General features: G+C 42.2%; 1 protein-coding gene across 4 annotated transcripts in view; it reads left to right on the forward strand.

The window, feature by feature from the left end:
* VPS13B (vacuolar protein sorting 13 homolog B) overlaps positions 1–25536 on the forward strand; it is an 883845-nt gene that overhangs the window by 253583 nt on the left and 604726 nt on the right. For all 4 annotated transcript variants that reach the window (XM_090040420.1, XM_090040419.1, XM_090040417.1 and 1 more), the window contains 2 exons: positions 19614–19748; positions 20588–20761. In XM_090040420.1, coding sequence (XP_089896546.1) covers positions 19614–19748; positions 20588–20761 — 309 coding nt within the window. The remainder of the gene's footprint in view (positions 1–19613; positions 19749–20587; positions 20762–25536) is intronic.

The following is a 25536-nucleotide window of genomic DNA, read 5'->3' on the forward strand; positions in this document are numbered from 1 at the left end:
ATGGGTGGCAAATCCTGGAGTTCTGTATGTGTGAAGGAAAGTGATAAAGTGTTTAAGTAGCAATGTATTGATGGCTGGGGCTAGAGTACAGAGAAAATGATTCACCAAAAACTTCAAGTGTTCGCTGTAGACAGAGTGCTGCTGTCATTCAAGAAGCTGTGTCATTTAATGGAAAATAAGATTCTTTTGGGATTGAATCAGGGTTATATGTTTGTCTTGTTGATTTGGCTCATGGGAAATTAGTAGATGGCCGTTCAAGACAGGGTCTAGGGTATGATATCCTTAATAACGATACTGAATTTGAATAGTGGGTTGAAGGTGTGCCTCCATGGCTGGAAGCCTGGATCAGCTGACAGGGCTCCCAGCTCTGGGAGTGTATGGTGCACCCCCATGGCTGGGAACTCCATCAACTGACAGCTCTCAGGTGTGGGGGTTCATTGTGTGTCCCCATGTTTGGGAGCCTGGATCAACTGACAGCTCTCAGCTGCATCTGGAAGCCCCATCAGTTGACAACTCTTAGCCTCAAAGACAGATTGTGCACTCTAGTATCTTGGAGCCCCATCAGCTGATGGGGCTCACAGCCATGGGAGTGCATCCCACAATGGGGAGCCCCAGCTTGGCCATAAGTTCAATTAATTTCATTATAGGAGCTAGCCATCAAGTTATCACTCATTTTTTGTATTGTTAATTTCTTGTTTAATCACACCATTAATTGAATTAACGTGTGGCTGAGTAACAACTTAACATGCAATTAACCATTTAGTCAGATCCTAAATATAACATATTCCAGGGGCCTTGAGTATTTTACTATCACTGTTGTCAAGGTATCTTGGTGCTCTTTTTATTTAACCTTTAGTTTCTGATAATTAGTATGTAAACAGATTGCTGCCATTAGGTCTCAGTTCTTTATTGGTTGGTAAATTACTTCAGATGTCCTGAATGTTATTCATAGGAAAGGCATTATGTGCCTGACTGCTTATCGTGTTAAGGTCTATGATGGGCCAGATCATTTGGGGGAAGAGGGACAGGTCAGCAAAAAGTTTACAGTTTTCTAGCTTAGAGGTCTGTTATACAGGTTAGAATGCTAAGAACTTTATCTCTAATGGAGCTGTGTGTTGTTTGTTGGTGATAGATCTTCATTAGCATTAGTAGGGTTATTTTGCAATGCCTTCTTCAGACCATGTCTCAGTTAGAATCCCATGAAGTAGACAGTAAGTGCCTATTTCTTCTTGAGCTGTAGTTTCCTTGGAGAGTGCATCCTGATTGGACTACTAGACATGAAATAGTGTGTTGTGGCATGGGATATACAAGATATGTTGCCTAGTTTACCTTTCTTCAGCAGTCCCTCGCAGTTGAGGATGGCCGTCTTCTCTTTGGGTCCAAAGATGGCTGACGAAGCCAATCTGGGGTTGACAGACACTGTTGCAAGTCAGGCACATGTTTCCACATAAGGCTCCAGATTCTTGATTCAGTCTCGCTTTTTCATCTCCTGTTGTCATTTTAAGGTTTCACTGTACTGAGATTCTTGCAGCAGACTCTTCCTCCATTTGGGGTGGTCCTGGGCAATAGTCTCTCATGAGTTGATGTTGATATTGCATTTTTTTTCAAATTGGTCTGGAAGACATCCTTGATGCACTTTCTCTGCACTCTTCTTGAGCGTACACGTTGGCTGAGCTGGGAGAATAAAACTTGCTTTGGGAGTCAGTAGTTGGACACCCAGGAAGGCTAACCGCACCTTGTCATGCATCCACCGATGCATCATGAGCAGATCCAAGGAGCAGATCCTCCCCCTCTATGTGACACTTGTCAGGCCACAGTTGGAGTACTGTGTCCAGTTGTGGGCACTGTACTTCAGAAGGGATGTGGACAGCATCAAGAGGGTCCAGAGGAGGGCCACTCGCATGATCAGGGGGCAGCAAGGCAGGCCCCATGAGTGGAGGCTACGGGACCTGAACCTGTTCAGCCTCCACTAGAGAAGGCTGAGAGGGGATCTGGTGGTCATTTACAATCAGCAGGCAATAGGAGAGTCCCTGTTCCCCTGAGCACTACCGGGAGTAACAAAGAATAACGGCCATAAGTTGATTGTGAGTAGATTCAGGCTAGATATTAGAAGGTACTACTTCACACTCAGGGTGGCTAGGATCTGGAATCAACTTCCAAGGGAAGTCGTGCTGACTCCTACCCTGGGGGTCTCCAAAAGTAGGCTAGACATTCACCTAGTCAGGGTTGTTTGACCCCAACATTCTTTCCTGCCCGTGGCAGGGGGTCGGACTTGATGATCTGCTCAGGTCCCTTCCGACCCTACCAACTATGAAACTATGGCGTGACCAGCCCAGCAAAATTGATGTCAGGTGATCATTGCCTCAGTACTTGTGGTGTTTGCTTGCAAGAGAATGCTAACAACATTGGTCCATCTATCTTTCCACTGGATTCAAAGGATCTTCTGCAGGCAGTGTTGATGGTACTTTTGCAGTAACTTGAGGTGTCTTCTGTACATTGTGTGTGTCTCAGCTCCGTACAGTAAGGTAGGGATTACAACTGGATAATAAACCATGAGCTTGTTTTTGGATTTTTTATGGAAATCTTTGAATACCCCTTTCATCACGCTTCTGAAAGCTACACTTGTACATTTGAAGTGATGTCGGATTTCTTCATTGATGTTGGACTTCTGCAAGAAATGGCTTCCGAGGTACGGGAAATACTCATTGTTCTCTTGAGTCTCACCAGGAATCTGAATTACCAGAGTTGGGGACTGCTCATTAAAAACTTGTTGATGGAGGACCTTAGTCTTCTGAATGTTAAGCATTAGTTCCATTTTCTTATATGCCACAGTAAAGGCATCGAAAATTGCCTGAAGTTCTGCTTCTGAGTGAACACACACTACAACATCTGCATACTGGAACTCAGTGATTGAGGTCGAAGTGGTCTTGGTTTTATATCAGAGTCACCTGAAATTAAACAGTTTACCATCAGTAGTTTAACTCCACTCCAGCTGAAATGGTCTGATGTTGCATCATAGTAAGCACTATTGAGAAGAGTTTTGGAGCCTTGCTTAACTCCAGTCTTAATCTCAAAGGGATCTGTGATAAATCCATTACTGAGAAACACTGCTCATTATACTGTCATGGAGCAGGCAAAGAATGGTGATAAATTTTGGTGGGCATCTGTATTTCATAAGGATCCTTCACAGCACTTCTCAGTTGATAAGAGTCAAAGGCTTTTGTGAGGTCAAAAGCCATGTAGAGAGGTTTATGTTGTTCCCAACACTTTTCTTGCAGCTGGCAGGCTTTGAAGATCATGTCAGTTGTGCCTCTGAATGGTCTAAACCCCAACTGAGATTCTGGGAGGAGCTCTTCAGCAAGTGGCAGGAAATAGTTCAAGAGGGTTCTTGCAATGATTGTCCTATGGTGAAAAGCAGGCTGATCCCTCTGTAACTTCCAGTTGGACTTGTCTCCTTTCTTGAAGATTGTCACAGTCATGGCATCCCTGAGGTCATCTGGAATTTCCTCATCATTCCAAATCCTCGAGATGAGGGCATGGAGCCATGATGTGAGCACCTTCCCTCCCTCCCCCCCTGCTTGAAGATTTCAGTGGGTTTCCATCAGCTTCAGATGCCTTGTTGGTCTTCATCTGCTTGATGGCTTTCCTCACCTTGTCAAGGATTGCATCCCTGACTGGATGTTGTGGGATGCAGCTGAGAACACTCTTGTCAACAACAGAGTCTCAACTAAGAAAGTTTTCATAATGTTGCTTCTAACAGTGTTGATGACTCCTCTTTCCTTGATCAGGTCTTCTCCATCCTTAGGTCTCAAAGGGGTTGGTCCCTGAGTGCTCATGTAGATGGGTCCTGTAGATGACTTTGGTGGCATTGAAAAAATGATGCATATTCTGGATGTCAGTGAGATGTTTGAATCTCCTTTGCCTTGCCTTCCCACCATCTGTTCTTCATATCCTGGGTCCCCCTTTGGACCTCTGTCTTGGTTTGGTGGAGATTCAGTTTCTTTTGCTTGGAGTTAATGTCATTCTCCCAAGCACAAAAGGTCTTGCATTTGTGATAGACCAAGCCTTGAATCTCCCAGTCATTTTCAACATCAGGGATTCTGCCTTTCTCTGATTTAAAAAAAAAAATTCCCAACCTTTGGTTAAAAAAAAGGTAACCCCCAAACCACATTTTTCTGTAAGTTAAATGAAGCACCATTTATTTTATATATATCCAAATCATCCATCTATTATCTATCTATCTATCTATCTATCTATCTATCTATCTATCTATCTCAGTGTTTCATTTTAATCATGGAAAAATGTGGATTTGGAGTTAATTTTTTTAACTGAAAATTAGGATTTTTTTTAGTCAGAGAAAACCAGGACCCTATGTCATGAGGTGCTCATTAATTCATATAAGAAACCTGTTGTGTAGGTTTATGAATTAATTTTTTAATGCAAAACCAGCTCTGTGAGGCCAGCAGTTCTCCTTCCTGCTTACCCTTCCAGAAGAAAATATAGCTACTGCCATGTTTGAGCTGCCCATCTCCCACTTCCTGGGTCTCTTTTAGTGCAGTGATGTCAGTGTTGTATTACCTGAGTTCTTGAGCCTTGATTGTGGTGCAGCACTCTGGGTGTTCATTATTAGGATCCTCAGTGAGGGTTTTCATGTTCCAGGCCCTTAATTTGACTGTGTGTATTTATTGATTTCAGCCTCAGTAAAGGTGATCCATCCCATTGGACACAGTTATCCAGTTAGGAAGAAGGTAGAAAGCTATGTTTAGGGCACCTTTTCTAGACCCCTCCCTATGTGAGGTGAGCAGAGTGGACTGCTCAGCTGTGTTTAAAGTTGCTGAATCGCACTGCTGCCTCATTCAAGTGCTAGACAACTTTGTAACTGCCACCTTCATGCCAGTTCACGACTAGGAGCTGTCAGACCTTGCAATCTTGCTAGTGTCATTACTAGCTGGTTGTCAAAGGTGTTGAAAAATATTCTGGAAAAACTGTTTTCATGGAGGATGCCTGTGCATGATTTCTTTTTTCATGGAGAAGCTGCTGAACATCAGCTTCCACATGAATCTTGACAGAATGGGACTGTAATCCAGTGGCAAGGATGTCAAGACAATTGGAGATCTCATTCATCTGCCTTCGCATTCATTGAGATTTTAACACCTTCTTCCACCTGTTCCACCTCTGAGAACTTGTAAACTCATGGCTGCGGGCTGGGCAGGCTTATAGTGGCACCCTGTGCTCACCATGTCACAGCACTGTGAAAGGATATATGTGGCTTTTCAGGAGGGAAATCACTGTCATCTGCTGTCCCTACCACATTATGGTGGCACTGCTCCTGTTTGGTCTGCAGCTGCTTATCAGTTACCCCTGCTTATTTCTCAGCTAGCTTTCCCCTGAAGGTCATTCCTCTTTCCACCATCTGTGGATGCATTGGGTAGCAGTATAGCTCTGCTGCGTAGTTCAAGATATGCTATGGGAAAGATGGGTTCTTTTGGTACTATGACTTAATTTGACTCAATCTCTTTCTAGTGTAGTGGTGAAAGCATGCTGATATAGTGACAGCAATAATCATGATGTCTAATATATAGCTATCTATAACATATTGAGACACTAATTTTACAAATATAGAATATTATTTAGAAATGGTCACAGAATCATAGGAAAAGAAGACTGCAGACCATCTAGTCTGACTCTGTGCTCAAGACAGGATCATCTGTGTCTAAACTCAAGCAAATATTTATGTAACCTGACTTAAAAAAATCCAGTTACTTCAATTCCACAATCCAGAGAATCTCTGTTCTAGTATTTAACTACCCTCAGAGCTCGAAATTTCTTCCTAATATGTAACCTAAGTCTCCATAATGTCGGGGAAAACCGAAGGATCGGGTCCCAAGGTCACGGTGGGCCGGGGTGGCAATTAGATACGGACAGGTGGGATTAGCGGCGTAGAGTCTGGAGTTAGGGACTCGGAGCGGATTGATAAAGAACAGGTGAATTTATTTGACTTACGCTTCAGGCGTAGGCAGAAAGGTCTTCAGTTACAGCTTTGAACACAAACTAACAATTAACAACAAATGGGTCTGTTGGCCCACGAGGTTCAGTCCAAAGACCTAGTCCCAGGGCTGGTCAACAGCTCATAAATGGGGAACACACACAACAAAACGAACTGTAACACGGTGATGATGAACCGCGTGACGCCAGTCCACAGCAATGGACAAATCGGGTGGTCGAATGAGAAAGCCGAGGTCAGGAGCCAGAAGATGAAGCAGCGGAGACGTCAGTTGGAGGGATGAGCAGAGTCGTAGTTGGTGAAGAAAGCCGAGGTCGATGATCCAGAACCGGGTTAAACAAAGTCCATAGGGTGATCCAAAATCGTAAGCCGTTAGTTCGTTCAAGGGTAAGTCAGAAGCCAGAAGAGTACAAAAGCAAGTATCAACGGAGCCGAAGGAGGAGATCAATAGGCCCTGAAGCCTGACTCAGAGAACAGTCCCTGCAGCAGCAGTCTCTGTCTCTAGTCCACGCGATCTCCCCCCCCGAGGGAGGGGCTCACAGAACTTTTATATCAATTTGGTAGCCAATCAACGTGCTCTCCGCAGAGAAATTTCTAGTCCGATTACCTCATGTCAGGTTCTGACTGAGCATGCTCTCAGTCAGGAGCTGACACAATCTGAGCATGCGTCTGTGGGGAAAGTAGGTCAACAATGATTGACAGCTCCGCAGGTCACCCAGGGGGCAAGGACTGGGTGAGCCTTGGAAATTTCCACTCACAGCTTCAAACCGCGCATGTCAGTTTAACCTCTTCTGTACTGGCAGCACATACTCAAAAATTTCCATGACACATAATTGCAGTTTAAAGTGCTGAAATTTTCCCTATTCCCAGTGGATGTAGCAGATAATTGATTGCCATCCTCTTTATAAAAATCCTAGTAGACATGAAGAGAAGAATGAGGGGGGTAATCTTCAGGCACATTAGTACCTGAAAGTTACCCCCCTCAGTCTTCTCAGCTTCAGATGAAATATTGCTTTTATGTGCATATGGCACCAAAATAAGGCACGCATCTTGTTTTGGAAAGGTACATTAAAGAGAAAAATACTTTTTTCCCCAGAGTCTTATCTGACATGACATTGGCTGACCCAGGACTGAATGCTCTGGCCACAGGGAGCAAAAGTGGAATCACATCATCAGTGTCACTCTCCCTTCCCTTTCCTTCCCCTTCCTGCACAGCCAACAGATATGTCAATTTGGTAGCTGCTCTGAGAGGCTCCAAACTATAACTGTTGGCTGTGCAGCAGGACCAGCGGCAGAGGGAAAGTAATAAAGGCAGTGGGACTCTGTTCTTGCTCCGTGCTTCTGGAGGGCTCAGCCCTTGTTGAGCTACTTACTTACAAGAACAGTACCCCTGCTGCCATTCCAGTGTCCCCTCTGGCTCTGTTCCAGTGCAGACATCAGTTTTGTCACTTAAAAGGCACACCCCAATTTGGCTAGTTTATTTTTGGGGACAGAGGGGTGGGATAAATTACATGTTATATGAGAATAAATGTGGTAATCCCAGGTTATACAGCATTTCTATGTATGTTGTGGGGAAAGGACTTGGCTAGATAAAAAGGTGTAAAAAGGACTTTTCATATGAGAAAAACATGCAAGATTTGACCAGTACAGATTATTTTGATAGCTCAATGAAGATAACTGTCCAGAACACAGATTATTTTCTGAAACAATTAGATAGATTTTTAAAAGGCCAGAAGGTGATCATTAAAAATATAATACTGTATTTTCTCACATACAACAAACCCCCAAAACACACACCTTGTTTTTGGATGGCAGAATATAGGGGAAAAAAAGGTGTTTCCAGAATGATGGGCAACTGTGGCATAGATTAAGTCTTCCTGGTAACATAGGATGTCCCTGAAGTGTGGCATTCCTGAAAGTTTCTGGTGCCAGCTGTCACCTCAACTGTTTCTTGGGATGTCATACTTTCTGAACACTCTGTCTTGATTCTTCCGGTTGAGGGGAAAGGCCTGGGCAGGAGCAGACACAGCAAATCAGTTCATGGCTGTGCAGGTGGTGTTGCCAGCAGGGATTCAGTTTCTTCAACCATGGGCTGTTGTTCCAAGAAGAAGGATTGCTAGGAAGAGGCAGGATCTACCTGATGGAGAGAAGAGCATTCTTGCAGGCAGGCTCGCTAACCTACTGAGGGGGACTTTAAGCTAGGAGGGCTTTAAACTAGGTTTGTTGTGGGATGGAGACCAACGCAGAGGAAGTGGGAGACCTGGAAAAAGTAGAAGGAGGAGGGCGCAACAGGGGAGGCCTCCTCATTCTTAATGAGAAAGTAGGGCAATTGTCTTGTTACCTCAGGTGCCTGTACATGAATGCACGGAGCCTGGGAAACGAGCAGGAAGACCTGGAAGTCCTTGCACAGTCACAGAACAATGACATGACTGGAATGCATGACTCAGTGGGAGCTTGCATGCCTGGAGCACTGTCACTGTTCAGAAAGGAGAGGCGGGGGAGAAGAGGAGGAGTTGTACGGCATGTAAAAGAGCTGTATGATTGCTCAGAGCTCCAGTATGAAACTGGACATAGGCCTCTTGAAAATATCTGGGTTAAGGACAGAGGGGAAAGGAACATGGGTGATATTTTGGTGGATGTTTGCTACAGACCACCAGACCAGGCAGATGAAATAAATGAGACTTTCTTCAGACAGCTAGCAGAAGTTTCCATATCTCAGGCTCTGGTTCTTATAGGGGACTTCTCACCCTGACATATGGTGAGAGGTCAATACAGCAGTGCACAGCCAATCTAGAAAGTTTTTGGAGAATGTTGGAGACAAGTTCCTTGTGCAAGTGTTGGAGATACCATCTAGGGGCTATGCTCTTCTTGACCTGCTTCTGACAAACAGGAGAGAATTGGTGGGGGATGTAGAAGTAGACAGCAGCTTGTGTAGCAGTGACCACAAGATGATCGAGTTGAGGATCCTGACTAAAGGAAGGAGTATGGACCTTGGACTTCAGCAAAACAGACTTTGACTCCCTCAGGGAACTGATGATGGGCAGGATCCCCTTGGAGGCCAGTCTGAGAGGGAAAGGAGTCTAGGAGAGCTGGTTGTATTTTAAAGAAACCTTACTGAAGGTGGAGGAACAAACCATCCCGATGTGCAGGAAGAAGAGCAAATATAGCAGGCAACCAGATTGGCTTAGCAGATAACTCTTAATAGATAAATTGGAGAGAGTCCAGCAGAGGGCAATGAAAATAGTTAAGGTGCTGGAGCACATGACTTCTGAGGAGAGGCTGAGAGATCTGGGCATATTTAGTTTGGAGAAGAGAAGACTGAGTGCATTTAATAGCAGCCTTTAACAACCTGAGGGGGGTTTCAAAAGACAGAGGACCAAGACTGTTCTCAGTGGTGGCAGATAGCAGAACATGGAGCAATGATCTCAAGTTGCAGCAAGGGAAGTTTAGGTTAGATATTGCGAAAAAAATTTCATTAGGAAAATGGTGAGGCACTGGGAAACAGGTTACATAAAGCAGCACTTCTCAACCTGTGGGTTGCAACTCTGAAGTGTGTTACAAGAATATATGAAAGGGTTGCAAACAAACTTTAAAAATGGATCAACAAACTTTTAAAAAATTGATTATCCTTTAAAGGAAAAAAACATGAGAAACTGGCTTTTCTTTGACAGGCTGTCAGAATTCCAGCCTGCAAGGGGCTGCTTGGGCTCCCCCCTGCCCTGCACACCCATCCCCTGCCCCCACAAACTGGGTAGCTGGAGCTTGGGGGCAGCAGGTTGGGAGTGAGGGACACTGAGGAAGGACTGGCCATTGATGTTTACAAATGGGTCCTGGCACAAAAAAGGTCAAGTACCACTGACCTAAAGGAGTTGTGGAATCTCCATCCTTGGAGTTTAAGGCCCGGCTTGAAAAAGCCCTGGCTGGAATGATCTAGTTGGGGATGGTCCTGCTTTGAGTGGGGGTTGAACTAGATGATCTCCTGAGATCCCTGCCAACTCTAATTTTCTATGATTCTGTGTTCTCAGGATGACTTGCACTGTCATACAAGGTTAATCCACAGACCTGTGCAAGGGCAGTAGCAAGACTGTTAGTTCTTTAACATAAGTAGCTCTTTATATAATTTCCTGTAAATAAAATCTCATTTCCACACTGCAAGCCTCATCAAGATAGTACTAGTATCTCACTTGCTGCTTCAAGAAGTTATAGTACTGACCCAATAGCTATGGTTAACGGAGGACTCTACCATCTTGACAGTCGCATGGCACACACATTGTCTCCAAACTTGCTGCTTTTCCAGTAAAAAAAACCCAAAAAACCCAAAAACTTCTTCATATAAAACATGCACACCAGTCTGATGTTTGGGGGAGCAGTATGTATTGCATGTGAGACACTACAGTATTGCCAGAGCCATCCCTAATATATTCTGTTTTACTTTAGTAATGTTAAAGACTGGAAGCATCTTTCTGACTATTGTATAGTGACTGTACTATATCTGTATGTCTTTGCCTTGCCTTCAAAAATATATAAATGAGACTAAAAACATCCAAAATATATATTAAAACCTGTTAGAAAGAACATATAGAATTAAATTTGCAAACGTTAGGATTAGTTTCTTGAAGTATTTGGAGTTATACAGGCCAAATCAAAAAAATGATCCTGTCACATAATACAAAAATAATGGGCTTGCAAAATGTTTTCCTCCTAATTTTTTGAAAGGGATAAATATTTACAATTAAATGGGAGTACCTATAGTTAAATTCTGTAGTTTGTACACAATATAGTACTACTGCATTTAGCTATATGTATACATGGATGTGCCTAATTATATATAATCCTGTAATTGAAGAACAGTAAAGGTTGCAAAGTCAAGCAAATTTGAACCCTTAAAAATAGAATACGCCAAGGTCTTTGGGTTAAAAAATCAAATATGAGCACGTAATTAGAAAGAGTACCATAATGCATATGCACATGGAGCTCAAATTAAGGTTCTGTATGCAACATTTAACCCTAACATTTCCTAATTTTGAAGTGCTTGTGTTTACAACCTTAAAGTCTTTTAATGGATAGTTTTTAAAGTACTTTCCAAAGCTTTTTTCCTTTAAAAAAAAACACACCTAAAGAAACCAAAAAATACTCGCATGATCAGGGGACAGCAGGGCAGGCCCTATGAAGAGAGGCTACAGGTATAGATGGCTATACCTTGTACAGGAGAGATTGAGTAGATAAAAGGGGCGGGGGTGTAGCTCTCTATGTGAAGGAAAGCTACATGTCCCTGCAAGCTGATGTTGGTGACCAGGGTGGACAACTGGAGACCCTCTGGGTTGAAATCCGTGGGGAACACGGCACAGGAGACAATGGTGGGAGTACAGACCCAGGAACTGACTGAGGCTGCATGCTCCAGGACCATGGTTGTCATGGGTGACTTCAATTACCCAGACATCTCATGGGAGGATCACTCAGCAAAATTCAAGTGGTTGCAAAGCTTCCTATTGTGCGTGGATGACCTCTACCTGACTCAAGAAGTCTACAGGCCAACGAGAGGTAAAGCACTGCTCGACCTGGTACTGCCTACTGGGGATGACCTAATCGGCGACCTAGTGATTGATAGGAAGCTGGGTGACAGTGACCACGAGCTGATCACCTTCACCATCCGCCATAAAGCTGGCAAGTCAGTCAGCAACACAGAAGTCCTTGACTTCAGGAAAGCCAACTTTGACAAGCTCAGGAGGCTTGTCAGTGAGGCCCTAAGGGACCACGACCCCAGGGGGAGGGGAGTTCAGGAAGAGTGGTTGCTCCTCAAGGGAGCTATCCTCAATGCACAAGCTAAGTCTATTCCATCTTGGAGGAAAGGCAGCAACAGGGCACATCTCCAGGGATGTAGCAGACTTCCTGAGGATAAAAAGAAAGGCCTACAAAGGATGGAGGATGGGCTTCACCTCCAAGGAGGAATATTCTGCACTGGTCCAGTCCTGCAGGGAGCAAACCAGGAAAGGCAAGGCTGCAACTGAATTCCAACTAGCTTCAAGCATCAAGGACAATAAAAAGTCCTTTTTCAGATATGTGGGGAGACAGAGGATAAGCAAGGGCAACATTGGACCCCTGCTGAACCAGATGGGACAACTGACAACTGACGCCCAGGAAAAAGCCGACCTATTAAATGGGTACTTTGCATCGGTCTTTCATCAGTCCCATGGGATGCCCATGCCCACCACGGGACAGGGAGGTCCAGGTGAGGGAGATCCCCTGCCCTCCATTAATGCTGATCTCATGAAAGAACATCTTGAGAAGTTGGATACCTTGAAGTCAGCCGGCCCTGACAATCTACACCCCAGGGTAGTCAAGGAGCTGGAGAGCATCATAGCCCCGCCTCTGGCACGGATCTTTGAAAACTCCTGGCGCTCTGATGTAGTGCCTGAAGACTGGAAGAAGGCCAATGTGGTGCCTATCTTCAAGAAAGGGAGGAAAGTGGATTCGGCTAACTATAGGCCCATTAGCCTAACTTCTGTCCTGGGGAAGGTCTTAGAAAAGTTTATTAAAGAGGCCATGCTTAATGGACTGGCCGATGACAACTTCCTGAGGGATAGCCAGCATGGGTTTGTTGCGGGTAGGTCTTGCCTGACCAATCTCATTTCCTTCTACGACCAAGTGACCTATCACCTGGACAAGGGAGGAAGAGATTGATGTCATATATCTTGACTTCAAAAAAGCCTTCAATCTGATATCCTATTATCACCTCTTGGTGAAACTGGCCAATTGTGGCCTTGGGTCCACCATGATCCGCTGGCTGGGAAATTGTCTCCGTGGTTGGACCCAGAGGGTGGTAATTAACGGAAGTGCCCTGTAACCAGTGGGGTTCCCCAAGGCTCTGTCCCTGGACCCATATTGTTCAACATCTTCATTAATGATGTGGACATTGGAGTCAGAAGCAGACTGGCCAAGTTCACTGATGATACCAAACTTTGGGGCAAAGCATCCACACCTGAAGACGGGGGATGATCCAGGCTGACCTGGACATACTCAGCAGATGGGCAGAGGAGAACATGGTGTTTAACACTGAAAAATGCAAGGTTCTCCACGTTGGGAGGCAAAACCTGCAGTACCCTTATAGGCTCGGCAGTGATACGCTGGCTAGCACTACAGAAGAAAGAGACTTGGGGGTCATCATTGACCACAAGATGAACATGAGCCTGCAATGTAATGTTACAGCTAGTAAAGTGACCTAAACACTGGCTTGCATCCATAGATGCTTCTCAAGCAAATCCTGGGACGTCTTTCTCCCCTTGTACTCGGCCTTGGTGAGGCCGCAGCTGAAGTACTGCGTCCAGTTTTGGGCTCCACAATTCAAAAAGGATGTGGAGAAGCTTGAGAGAGTCCAGAGAAGAGCCATGTGCATGATCAGAGGTCAGGAAAACAGACTTTATGATGACAGGCTGAGTGCCATGGGGCTCTTTAGCCTGGAAAAGCGCAGGCTCGGGGTGATCTGATGGCCACCTATAAGTTTGTCTGGGGTGACCACCAGTATCTGGGGGAACATTTGTTCACCAGAGCACCCCAAGGGATGATGAGGTTGAATGGTTATAAACTACTGCAAGACCTACTGCTTATCTGTCTGGGATCCTGTGACCCCAGCTGACTTCCTGCCCTTTGGGTGGGGGGCTGGGCTTGATGATTTTCCGAGGTCCCTTCCAGCCCTAATGTCTACGAAATCTATTAGTCCTAATGTGTCACAAAATCTGTCCAAAGAGAAAGTTTCTTTGTAAATCTGTCAACTGCTGATTTGTTTATGCTTTGAAATGAGAGGAATGATGGCAGCTATAATTCATTTATTGTAGGAGGAGTTGACAGTTTTTCAGTTGTGTATGACTATGCTAAAATTTAACCATTAAGTTTAACCATCTTGGCTGTTCATCTTGACTCATCTTTCACTTCAAAATTTTGGCAAGCATAGTTCAGTCATTTCCAACAATGAGATTAAGTAAAAATACTTTCATTTCCCCCATTAAAACATTAGAATAGAATCTCAGAATAGGATCAGAAGGGACCTCATGGTTCATGTACTTTAACCCACTGAATGAATGCAGGATTATTATAACTGGTTCACTGAAAAATATTACTTTCATACTCTGAAGCAAGAACTTGACATTTGGAAAGAGGGCACAGTCAGTATAAACAAAATAGTGTTATCCCCATGAAACTCCACCTAGGATAAGTTATAAGCAGGGATCCTGGTTTTCTCCAATTAAAAATTGCGAATTTCATAGTTTCTAGGGTCGGAAGGGACCTGAGCAGATCTAGTCCAACCCCCTGCCATGGCAGGAAAGAATACTGGGGTCAAACGACCCCAGCAGGATGTGCATCTAACCTCCTCTTAAACACCCCCAGGGTAGGAGCCAGCACCACTTCTCTTGGAAGCTGGTTCCAGATCCTAGCTGGCCTGACCGTGAAGTAGTGCTTCCTGATATCTAGCCTAAACCTTCCCTCTGCCAGCTTGTGACTGTTATTCCTGGTCACTCCTGGCAGTGCACGGGGGGAACAGTGACTCCCCCAATGCCCGCTGATCCCCCCCCCCAACTAGTTTATAACAGGCCACAAGATCCCCCCTCAGCCTTCTCTTTTGGATCCCCCAACGGAGGATCAGACTTTTTGCTTTGTGTTGTTTTATATGCATCTGTAACTTGCTTTTTTAGAGCAAAGTATTAGTGAAGAATTTCATGTCACAAATTCATGCATGCCTCCATCACACTTTATCATCATGTTGTCCTTGCAGGAGGTACCTTGATGTGGAGGAGTATGAGGGAGTTGTAATTTTTTTCTTTTATAAATGTCTTTGTCTTTCCAGTTCTGTCTTTGATCCAATCTAGCCTTCCAGCAATTACTTTCAAGGAAGCTGTAAAGGTGAAGCTAGTTAAGACAATGACAAAGAGAAAATTCTTGGGAAACTGTGGGAAAACTGTTTATTGGGGATACTCTGTCCCCCTCATTCTTTTATCCCACAGACCAGATTTTTCCATCTCTGCAAGGGGCTCTGTGTATTCCTTATCCACCATTTCTTCCCACACCCATATTTTTCCCTTATCATAATAATTACTTATCTTCTTTGTGTCTGGGACATAAGTCATTCAGACTGTTAAATTTCATTAGGTGGATGAACAGGCTATGCTAGGGTGGTATTGTTATGCTGGAAGACAGTGAATATTATCCACTTGTTCTTTGAATACATGCAGTTGCAGAGTTGTGGCTTTGCTAAATAGAGGAAAGGGGATCTGTATGTCCCTCTGATTCTCTTTCTTTGTTTATGCCAGAGGCAAGAGTTTCTTAGGGTGACATCTTTTATTGGACCAACTGTGTAGTTGGTAAAACATGTGGTTGGTCCAATAAAAGATGTATTATCCTAAGAAACCCTTGTCTCTTGCATAATTTCTGGACCATCACAGCTACAAAATCACTCTTGTATTACTTTTTAGTTTATTAATTTCCATCAAATGATTTGATTTCATCAAATTTTTGTCATAATTCATCAAAACGAATAGGTTTCGGCTGTCAATGCTTGGAATATCTCTTGGAATTTTTTTAATTCATCGGATATATCATTTACAAATTAAATTACAGAAAGATGGACAAGCAGAATAATGACATCAAGTTGAGTGTATGTTACAGGTGGTTTGCAGGACTCTGAAGAGCAAGTGATTATATTGTATTTCTTGCTTACCACATACACATCCCTTTCCCCCAAAATCAGGGTTTAAAAATTGGGTTTATATCTTAAGCAGGGAAGCTGATTTTTCTTCACTGGAAAGCAAGGTAGGATAGAGTAAACAGACACTGTTTGTGCCCAAGGGCTTTGTCCAGACAAGCGCAGCTGTGTAGTATATGGTGCCACAGATGCATCTGCGGCACCACATACCACACGTTCAGTTGTTCTCTGCGTTGCAGGAGAGCAGTGCTGAGGGTTTTTTTGACCCTTGGATATCCGTGGATGAAAAAAAGGGGAGCAGCGCATGCAAGTGCAGTGTGCACCGCTCAAAAGTGGATTTGGGCTACCCAGAGCCATGCTACGGCTGCCAGCCAGCTCTGTGCAACAGAATCACCACTGCTGCAGCCCCTGGAGGACCTCAGGACCCCAGGTAAGGCTGCTCCCAGCCTCCCATTCTGCCCCTGGGGTAACTTGCCGTGTGTCAGAGCGTGCATGGCAAGGGGATTCCCCAGGGGCAACTAGTGGCAGCGCAAGGCGTGAAGCTGCTAGTTGTCCCCAGAGTACCAAATGTCCACACCACGAGTGGTCGTATCTAAGAGAACTGGTGCTGCTTCTTGTGGTTGCATAAAACGGGTACAGACTAGTGTTAACTTTCACTCGGCTACTCATGAGCTACTGGCTGAAGAACTGGCTCAGAGTGATTTAACTGCTGCATGCAGTCTGTAGTATCTCAATGAGGTTTGTGGTATGGAAAAAATACTTTTATTATTTACAAAAACCTAACTAAAGCACTATTTAGGATACAGAAGTAACAGTTTTCCTGCTACCATTGCAAGAGTCTGGGGCTCAGCCTTGCTGATGTCCTACCACATTAGGAAGTTCACGTTGCCTCACCCAGACCATTTCATAGATTGTAAGGCCGGAAGGGACCTTAGAAGATCATTGGGTCCAGCCCCTGCACCAAACAGGAAAGATAACTGGGGGTCATGTGACCCCAGCAAAGTGACTATTTAGTCTCCTGTTGAAGATCTCCAGGGTAGGTGATTGCACCACGTCTGGAGGGAGCTTATTCCACAGTCTGGACACCCTGACTGTGAAGAAATTTTTCCTAATGTTGAGCCTGAATTGATCTTCCAGGAATTTATGTCTGTTACTCCTGGTTTTCCCCTCAGGTGCCCTGGTGAATGACTGCTCACAAAACCCTTGATGTACTTCCCTAGTGTAGCAGTAAGCTGCTACCAGGTCCCCTCTCAGCCTTCTTTTCTTCAGGCTGAAGAGTCCCAAATCCCTCAGCCTTTCCTCATATGCCTTGCCATGTAAGACTCTGATCATACAGGTGGCTCTTCTTTGGACTCTCTCAAACTTCTCCACGTCCTTGTTAACGTGTGGTGCCCAGAACTGGACGCAGTACTCAATCTGCGGTCTCATCAGTGCTGAGTAGAGCAGAAGAATCACCTCCGTGGTTTTTCTGGAGATGCATCAATTGATGCATGCCACAGTATTATTTGCCTTACTGGCTACAGAGCCACACTGCCAGGTCATACTCATACTGTGGTCTATTATTAGCCCCAGGTCCCTTTCATTTGTGGTGCTAGTCAGCTTGGTGTTGCCAAACCTGTAGGTGTGTTGGGGACACTTTACATTTCTCAACACTGAACTTCATCAGGTTCCAATCTGCCCAACTTGCTAGCATGTCTAGGTCTGCCTTTTATCTGTAGCCTATCTTCAAGCATGACTGTGCTTCCCCATAACTTGGTGTCGTCCACAAACTTGGCTAGTGAGCTCTTCAGTCCCACATCCAAATTATTAATAAAGATGTTAAAAAGTACTGGGCTAAACACTGAGCCCTGCAGGACACCACTGCCCACTTCTCTCCAGGATGATTCAGATCCATTCACTACAACTGTCTGGGTCCTATTCTGCAGCCAGTTTCTCACCCACCTGACTGTCTTGGAGTTAAGCCCAGTTGAACCCATTTCCTGGGATGCCACATTTTCTGGAGATCCTCTGTCATCTAGACCCTTGCCAGACATTCAGGTAACGGCATGATAGTAACTGATGTATGCTCCACACAATCATGCTTCCTGCCATGCCACATGTGCATGGCAGGTGGCGTGATTGTGGGATCAAACATCAAAACCAATCATGCTTTTATTGCTGGTGCCAGGGGATCATGTTACCTGGCTACCACTACACCTGCAAGTAACAAGCTTCCTCAGCTGATGGGGCTCCTAGCTGTGAAGGCGCACCATGCGCTCACATGGCTGGGAGCCTGGATCAGCTGACAGGGCTCCCAGCCATGGGGGGGCACACCTGACTATGTGTTCCATTAATGGCATGATATGAACCAGCCACCAAGCTATGACACATTTTTGTGGAATAACTGTGGCTTATTCTTTGTTTTATGATGCTGTTAATTACTTTAATGTGTGGCCGTGTTAAAACTTAAGACAAGTTTAACTGGTTAATCATGTCTTAAGTGTAACATGTGGAAGGTCCATAATCAGCTGTAAATCTGCAAAAAAAATCTTTTCTATATTCTGTCTTCCAAAAACAAGGAGCGTGTTTTATTTGGGGGCATGTGGTATGCAAGAACTTTATGTATCTTACAGACTGCACCCAGTATCTAGGCTCACTCCAATATAGCAAGCAGGGGGGTTTCAGATTTAATTCTTTATGCGTTCTGCCATTTTGTAAATTAAGCATTATACCTTGCCCAGCAATTTAAAATATTCAGAAGAGTAATCTTTAGTGTAAGTGTGTTTGGGAGCAGATGAAAGAAAATGTAATGGGTTAAGTGTTTAGAGAATTTAAAATATATATTTCTATCCAGTTGCCATAATGACTCCATCTGTCATGAAATAACTTGCCTATATTACTTAAAAAAAAACAAACAAAAAACCCCAAACCTGATGATTCGTATTGTTTCTTTGCAAAATATGGATATTGGCAGAAATTCAGTGTTAGGTATACACAGAAATGTTCCCCAAAATTAGTCTTAATCTTGCATAATGAGGAAGTCGCTTGCCAAATTTAACTTTTGACTTCCAAGTTAGTTCTGTGTAGGAAAAATACTATTTAAAAGTTTTAACTTTCTTTTTTTTTTTTTTCTCCTTCCATACTCCATACAGGTGTCCAAACTAATTTGCAAGTAAATTAAGTTTCACTGATGGTAGAAGCCTATAAATAGTAGTGCTGATTAGACCATATAGACTTTGTGTGTTAGGTGTTCCATCATTTCTGCTGATGCATCTTTATCTTTGCCTGTAATGTCTTTTGCTGGTACAGCACTAGGCATCTCTTGAGAAGAGACTGACTGCCAATAATACAGATTTGTTCCAAATTTTTATTGGTAGTGTTCTAGTTTACACAGACGCTGCGCAAAGACCACCAAACATATCACTTGTGACCCAAGGAAAGGGTGAACTCTAATTTCCCTAGCGAAATGGGAAGTCTCCTGCTGTGCCATTCAGTTGCATACATTTGGTTTTTATATTGCTACTGATTGAAACACTGTTGTCTAAATATCAGCTAAGAACTTTTTTAGTTATTTTTTCTTAAATTAAATCATTACAATGAAAATACTGGAGAAGAACAATTGAAGTGTCGTGACCAAGTTACACAATAAAAACGGTTCATGTATGTGCATGTGTCCCTATTTCTTATTCTGAAGTTTCTAAGTTACCTTACATGTTTTCCTGTATGTGAAAATAAAATGTTTGCATAAATATGTTATACATAATTATGTGTATAATATTCTCTTACTACAGAGTCAAAACCAAGAATCACATCAAAATGCTATAAGAACATCTAAGGTAGATAATTAAAGTATAATTAAGTTTAAATGTGTTGGTGAAGGAATATAAAAATATTTAAATTCAACAGGCTAGTACATTTGCAGTTTTCTTTTATTAGGTGTGAAATCTAAGAATCCCCTGCCAACTCTTGAGGGCTCAATCCAGAATGTTGAACTGAAGTACTGCAGCACATCATTGGTCAAATGTGCCTCTGGGACCGTGGGATCAATAAAAATTTGTGCCAAAGCCCCAGGTATGTGCAGCTGGACCATGTAAAACTTTATTGCCTGTATAGGAGAATTGGCCTTGCCTTTTACAAGAGAGTTACTGAAACAAGAATTTACTCATTGTTCCTGTGAACCAGAGGGGGGAGGGTTGTTTTCTGTTTTTTTTACTTGTGCCAGGATGATACAACATGGCCCTAGTAAATTCAGTGTTGACAATAAATAAATAAAATAAATTAAAAACTTGGTTGATTTGTTTATTTATTTATTTATTAATGCAAAAACCAGACTCTAACAACATGGAAGAAAATCTATATAAAAACTGGATTACTTTTATGTTAAAATATGTTCATGTTTGCCTTATTTATACTATAATTATGATAAATTGTGGGGTTTTTTAAATAATTTTGAAATGGACAAAACAAATTTTTCAGGCCTTAGGTTTTTAAGGGGTTTGTTTAGTGTACTTTTTTGGGTACTGCTTCTCTTGAAGAATGAAATACACAATAAACATTTCCAACCAATATGTATATTTCATTTAGTCGGTGTTTAGTTTTTTAAATGTAGGCACTATACTTGAATGTAATTTGAAGGAACTGTTCTATTAGTGGACTGTAATTAATATATATAATTTGAATTGATTAGTTTATCTGGTAACATTATTTTGAATCTTATTGGGTATAAAAAAACTTCTTTAACTGTATGAGTAAGTGTTTTTCTGTGACCAAATTTATAACAGATTGTTCATTGTGTTTTGTCACTTTGTTTATGCTTCTGAATTTAATAGCTGCCCTTCTCAAGCTAAGAAATATTTGTGTCAAAAATTTTCCTTGTAATAAAAGGCATAAAAAGTTTAATCTTTATTCAGGTGATGGTGGAAAAGAGAAGCTGATTCCTTTAATTCAAGGCCCTTCAGACACACGAGACCTGCACAGCAGCAAATGGCTCAATGAAAGTAGAAAGCCAGAATCTCTGTTAGCTCCAGATTTGGTAGCCTTTACAATCCAAATTCCACAGTGTATGGACTACTGCCATAATTCTGGTAAGTGCAAAACTCTTGTTAAGCTGATATCAGATTACATTTTCCTATCTAAGGTAGTTTTCAAAAGAGGGACTTGATATAAAATGTGCTAAATGCCCAAGTATCTATTTCACATGCTGCATGCATTATAACTTTAGATTAACTTACTTTGAAACTTAAAAAACAAAGCACACTATATCTATCTATATATATATATATCTTATAATAAGGCGTGTTTAATTGAATGTTTGCTTTTAAAAAAATATAATCTTTTATTTTCATCTTTTTTATTTTGACAAAAGGCAAGTTTCCTATCTACTGGTTTGCTTTTAGATACAAAATCACTAAGTTAGTTCCTGGGTAGACTCAAAATGTTTTGTGTAAATCTATGGCAAATTTTGTTAGCTCCATTGAGAATGTGTTAATGTACATGATAAAAAGTAGCCACCTTTTGAAAACTACCTAGTCTCATCCATCTAATTTATAGTGTCAGATTTAAGTGGCAAGCAAAAGTTTAGAGTTTCAGAATGGCGTGTGGAGGACTTGAAATTGTTGGTGGCAAGGTTTCTTTCTGAAATCATTTGTGGGTATAACTGCTGTTCTGTGGCAATGCTTCTGGCTTCCATGGGATTTAAACAAAACATTGGTCATTAGTGATCTGTTTAAAGGTACATTGTCAATTTGATATCCAGTTAGTTGAAAACAATTCTGTAGAAGCAGTTTTGGGAAGTATGTGTCCCTAAATCTCCTTGCCAATATATGTTGCTTTAGGAATCAATTTCCCATTTTAAAATGTTGTTCTCTCCTTTGTGGTTACATTAAAGAAGGAATAAAATAATAGGGGAAGCTAATTAGTTGATTATAAGGAGAAAACAGTGAAAGTAACTGTATATTAAGTGCTTTGAAACACTAAGAATCTATTGAGAAGTGAGAGAATTTTTTCCTAGTCTCTTTAATTTATACTACCCTTTGAATGTATGTGCATTAACTGTATTTCAAATATAGGTAGAGAATTTTTATTAAATTAACAGTTTCTCTTTAACTAAAGATCTCTGTAAGTACAGAATGTGAACGTGTAGTCAATTCTGGAAACCCCGTTTCCAGATATATTTTTGATATTAAAGTATCTAACACACTACATTTGAATGTGCATCCTGTTATGTAGGCCATGTTTTTAATATTTCAAGTACTACAATGAAAACTTTGCTTTGTAAAATCATCTGATACAGGTCCCTTTTTCCTCTACTTTCTAATGGCTTCAGAAAAAGGACCTGTTCCTTAGGAGTTTTTCCACTTTGGTCATTAAATACCATGATGTGTGCAATAACTAATCTTTATGGTATATGTTCATAACATTTGTATTTCACTGGATCTGTGATACCTTTTCTTTGAAGACTCTCAGTTCAGTGCTATTTTGGGCTAATGTGTTTAACTCATTGTAAGGAACTGTGCCTGCTTACTATTACTATATAAGAAAATAATAACTTTTCTGAAGTATCATGATCACAATCAAAATGAAAATAGTTCAGTTTAATCTTCTGCTTATTTTAGGACATTTCTGGCTGCATCCTTGAGAGAATAAATAATTTTAAACCAAGCCTTGTCCATATTCATATATGTGGATTGTAAAAGTGATGCAGCAATAAAACAAGTCCTAATAGAGTTACAGTTAGAGTTGAATGAAGGCAAGTAATTAACAGAAGTGGGAGTTGAAAAATGCTAAAACAAATTATATCGTTTTATTCTCAGCAATCAGCTGTCTTATTCTAAAGGGTGGACTCCCAGAAGATAGTGTTGTTTTTGTGTTTTGACTGGCAAGCTGCAAATGACAAGCTGATTAGACACCTGACTTATTAGAGCTACAGCTACCATCAGGTTCTGTGCAGAACAGAAATTGATTGAAATTGAGAATGAAAGAGGCACCAAATTTAAAAGTTTTTGGTCCAGAGGATTTGGCGAACAGTAAACTGGAAGTGAGTTCTTGAAGGAATTTAGGTAAGCCCTTCTCTAGGCCCTACAAGAGAAGAGTGGTTCACTGAAATAAAAAGGACAACCATGGATCATTTATGTTGAGATGGGGAGTTTTCCTGTTTTGTATCAGGTTTTTTTCATAGATTTCATAGACATTAGGGCTGGAAGGGACCTCGGGAGATCATCGAGTCCAGCCCCCTGCCCAAAGGGCAGGAAGTCAGCTGGGGTCATAGGATCCCAGCAAGATAAACATCCAATTTACTCTTGAAGGTGTTCAGTGTAGGTGCTTGAACCACCTCCGCTGGCAGACTGTTCCAGACCTTGGGGGCTCGGACAGTAAAGAAATTCTTCCTTATGTCCAGCCTGAAACGGTCTTGCAGGAGTTTGTGACCGTTCGACCTCATCATCCCTTGGGGCGCTCTGGTGAACAGACGTTCCCCCAGATCCTGGTGGTCACCCCTGATAAACTTATAGGTGGCCATCAGATCACCCCTGAGCCTACGCTTTTCCAGGCTAAAGAGTCCCATGGCTCTCAGCCTGTCATCGTAAGATCTGTTTTCCTGACCTCTGATCATGCGCGTGGCTCTCCTCTGGACTCTCTCAAGCTTCTCCACATCCTTTTTAAATTGTGGAGCCCAAAACTGGACGCAGTACTCCAGCTGCGGCCTCACCAAGACCGAGTACAAGGGGAGAATGACGTCCCGGGATTTGCTCGAGAAGCATCTACGGATGCAAGCCAGCATTTTGGTCGCTTTACTAGCCGCAGCATCGCATTGCAGGCTCATGTTCATCTTGTGGTCAATGATGACCCCCAAGTCTCTTTCTTCTGTAGTGCTATCCAACATAGCACTCCCGAGCCTATAAGGGTGCTGCAGGTTTTTCCTCCCAAGGTGGAGAACCTTGCATTTTTCGGTGTTAAACACCATGAGGTTCTCGTCTGCCCATTTGCTGAGCTTGTCCAGGTCAGCCTGGATCACCCGCCTATCTTCTGGCGTGGATGCTTTGCCCCAAATTTTGGTGTCATCGGCGAACTTGGCCAGTCCACTCCTGACTTCAATGTCCACATCGTTAATGAAGATGTTGAACAGTATGGGTCCCAGGACAGAGCCTTGAGGGACCCCACTGGTCACAGGGCACCACGATGAGTGACTGCCATCAATCACAACCCTCTGGGTCCGACCACGGAGCCAATTTCCCAGCCAGCGGATCGTGGTGGAGCCAAGGCCACAACTGGCCAGTTTGGCCAAGAGGTGATCATGGGATACCAGATCAAAAGCTTTTTTGAAGTCAAGATATATGACATCAATCTCTTCTCCCTTGTCCAGGTGATAGGTCACCTGGTCACAGAAGGAAATGAGATTGGTTAAACAAGACCTACCTGCAACAAACCCGTGCTGGCTATCCCTTTTTATTAAAGGACAGGAAAGTAAAAATATATGATAATTTCTGATCTTGAGTAGACAATGAGCCTGGACCTACAGATGAAGCTGCTGACAAGAATCAGGAAAGCTAAATCAAGAGCTGGTTCAAATTATGTTGGAATGGATATAGAAAGCTTACTGAAAGATTATGGTGCCAAGGAAGATGTGGAATACTCTTGTAACAAATCAGTGTAGTTACTAGAGATACCTGTGTTTCACTATAGAAATTCATAAAAAGAAACATCTGAATAAAGGAAAAGTGGGAAAAGAAGCTCCCAAAAGAAGGGAGAGAGAAGTATTCTGGATTAACTTGGTAAAACGATAAGTTCATATTTTTTATCATCTCCCAGCAAAAGGAAGAATGATATGCTATGCTTCTGGGTGTCAAAACTAGAGATAGAAGCAGAAAAAAGCAGATTTATTTCAGGGAAATTTCTAATTACTTTGGTCCCATGACACATGAGATTACTGAAAAGGCGACTTTATATATACTTGAGAGAGAGAGAGCTCAAACCATAAGTATCTCGAGGACAAATAACTTAGAATTCCTTCCAGTGTGAGTATGAGTGAAGGAGGAAAGACTAGTCAAATTGTGCACCTCTAACAGGATTTTTAACTGTTGTACAGCAGTAGATTTCTTTCTGTAATGACTGGTGATTGGATTATAACTCACTCATACTGCGAAAACTAATGAAGTGGCTAGACTGGGTATAAATTTCTAGAAAAAAGGTTTTCTGTATGTGTAAAAAGGTATTATAGTGTTCCAGTTGAATACTAAGAGTACATAAAAATTGAATGATAAAAGATAAATAATAGTACTACATTAATATTTTTATGTAATCTGATGTTCAAGATAACAGAAAAGTAACGGTTAGTGACAGTAAGTATAATATAGTAGAGGAAACTGAATCTTGTTAAATTTATTTTTGTAAAAGGAGTAAAAACTTTAATGTGTGTATGCATCTAATATCCAGGAAAAGGAAGAATTATGCATAGTAGGTATATTTATTGGCAGTTGTTTACTGAGAACACTCAGCTTGTCATCTTTTTGTGCCCTCCAACCTAGACACAATATATGGTACATATGACATTACAGACAGTTGGTGGCTTGCTGGGTGCTATGTACTGTCCCTGAACTGGGGAAGGAAGATCTTCCTATGTCATGTTTGAATTTACCATGTTTATCAACCCACACAGCTTATTTCACCTGATATATGAGAGAGAAAGGGGAATTTGAAAATGTAAGGGGCGTTAACATTTTATACGAGCTATGGTGAGGTGATTAAACTCTGTTTATTTTGCAGTATTTAACTGGAATTAAGTATTTAATAAAATCCAATAATGGAACATTAAAGCACTGAAGTAAACACAATAATATTACTTTCAAGTTTATATCATATAAAT

This window comes from Crocodylus siamensis, chromosome 3 (genome assembly GCF_052110815.1).
Source record: "Crocodylus siamensis isolate JL-2025a chromosome 3, ASM5211081v1, whole genome shotgun sequence".
Taxonomy (NCBI): domain Eukaryota; kingdom Metazoa; phylum Chordata; order Crocodylia; family Crocodylidae; genus Crocodylus; species Crocodylus siamensis.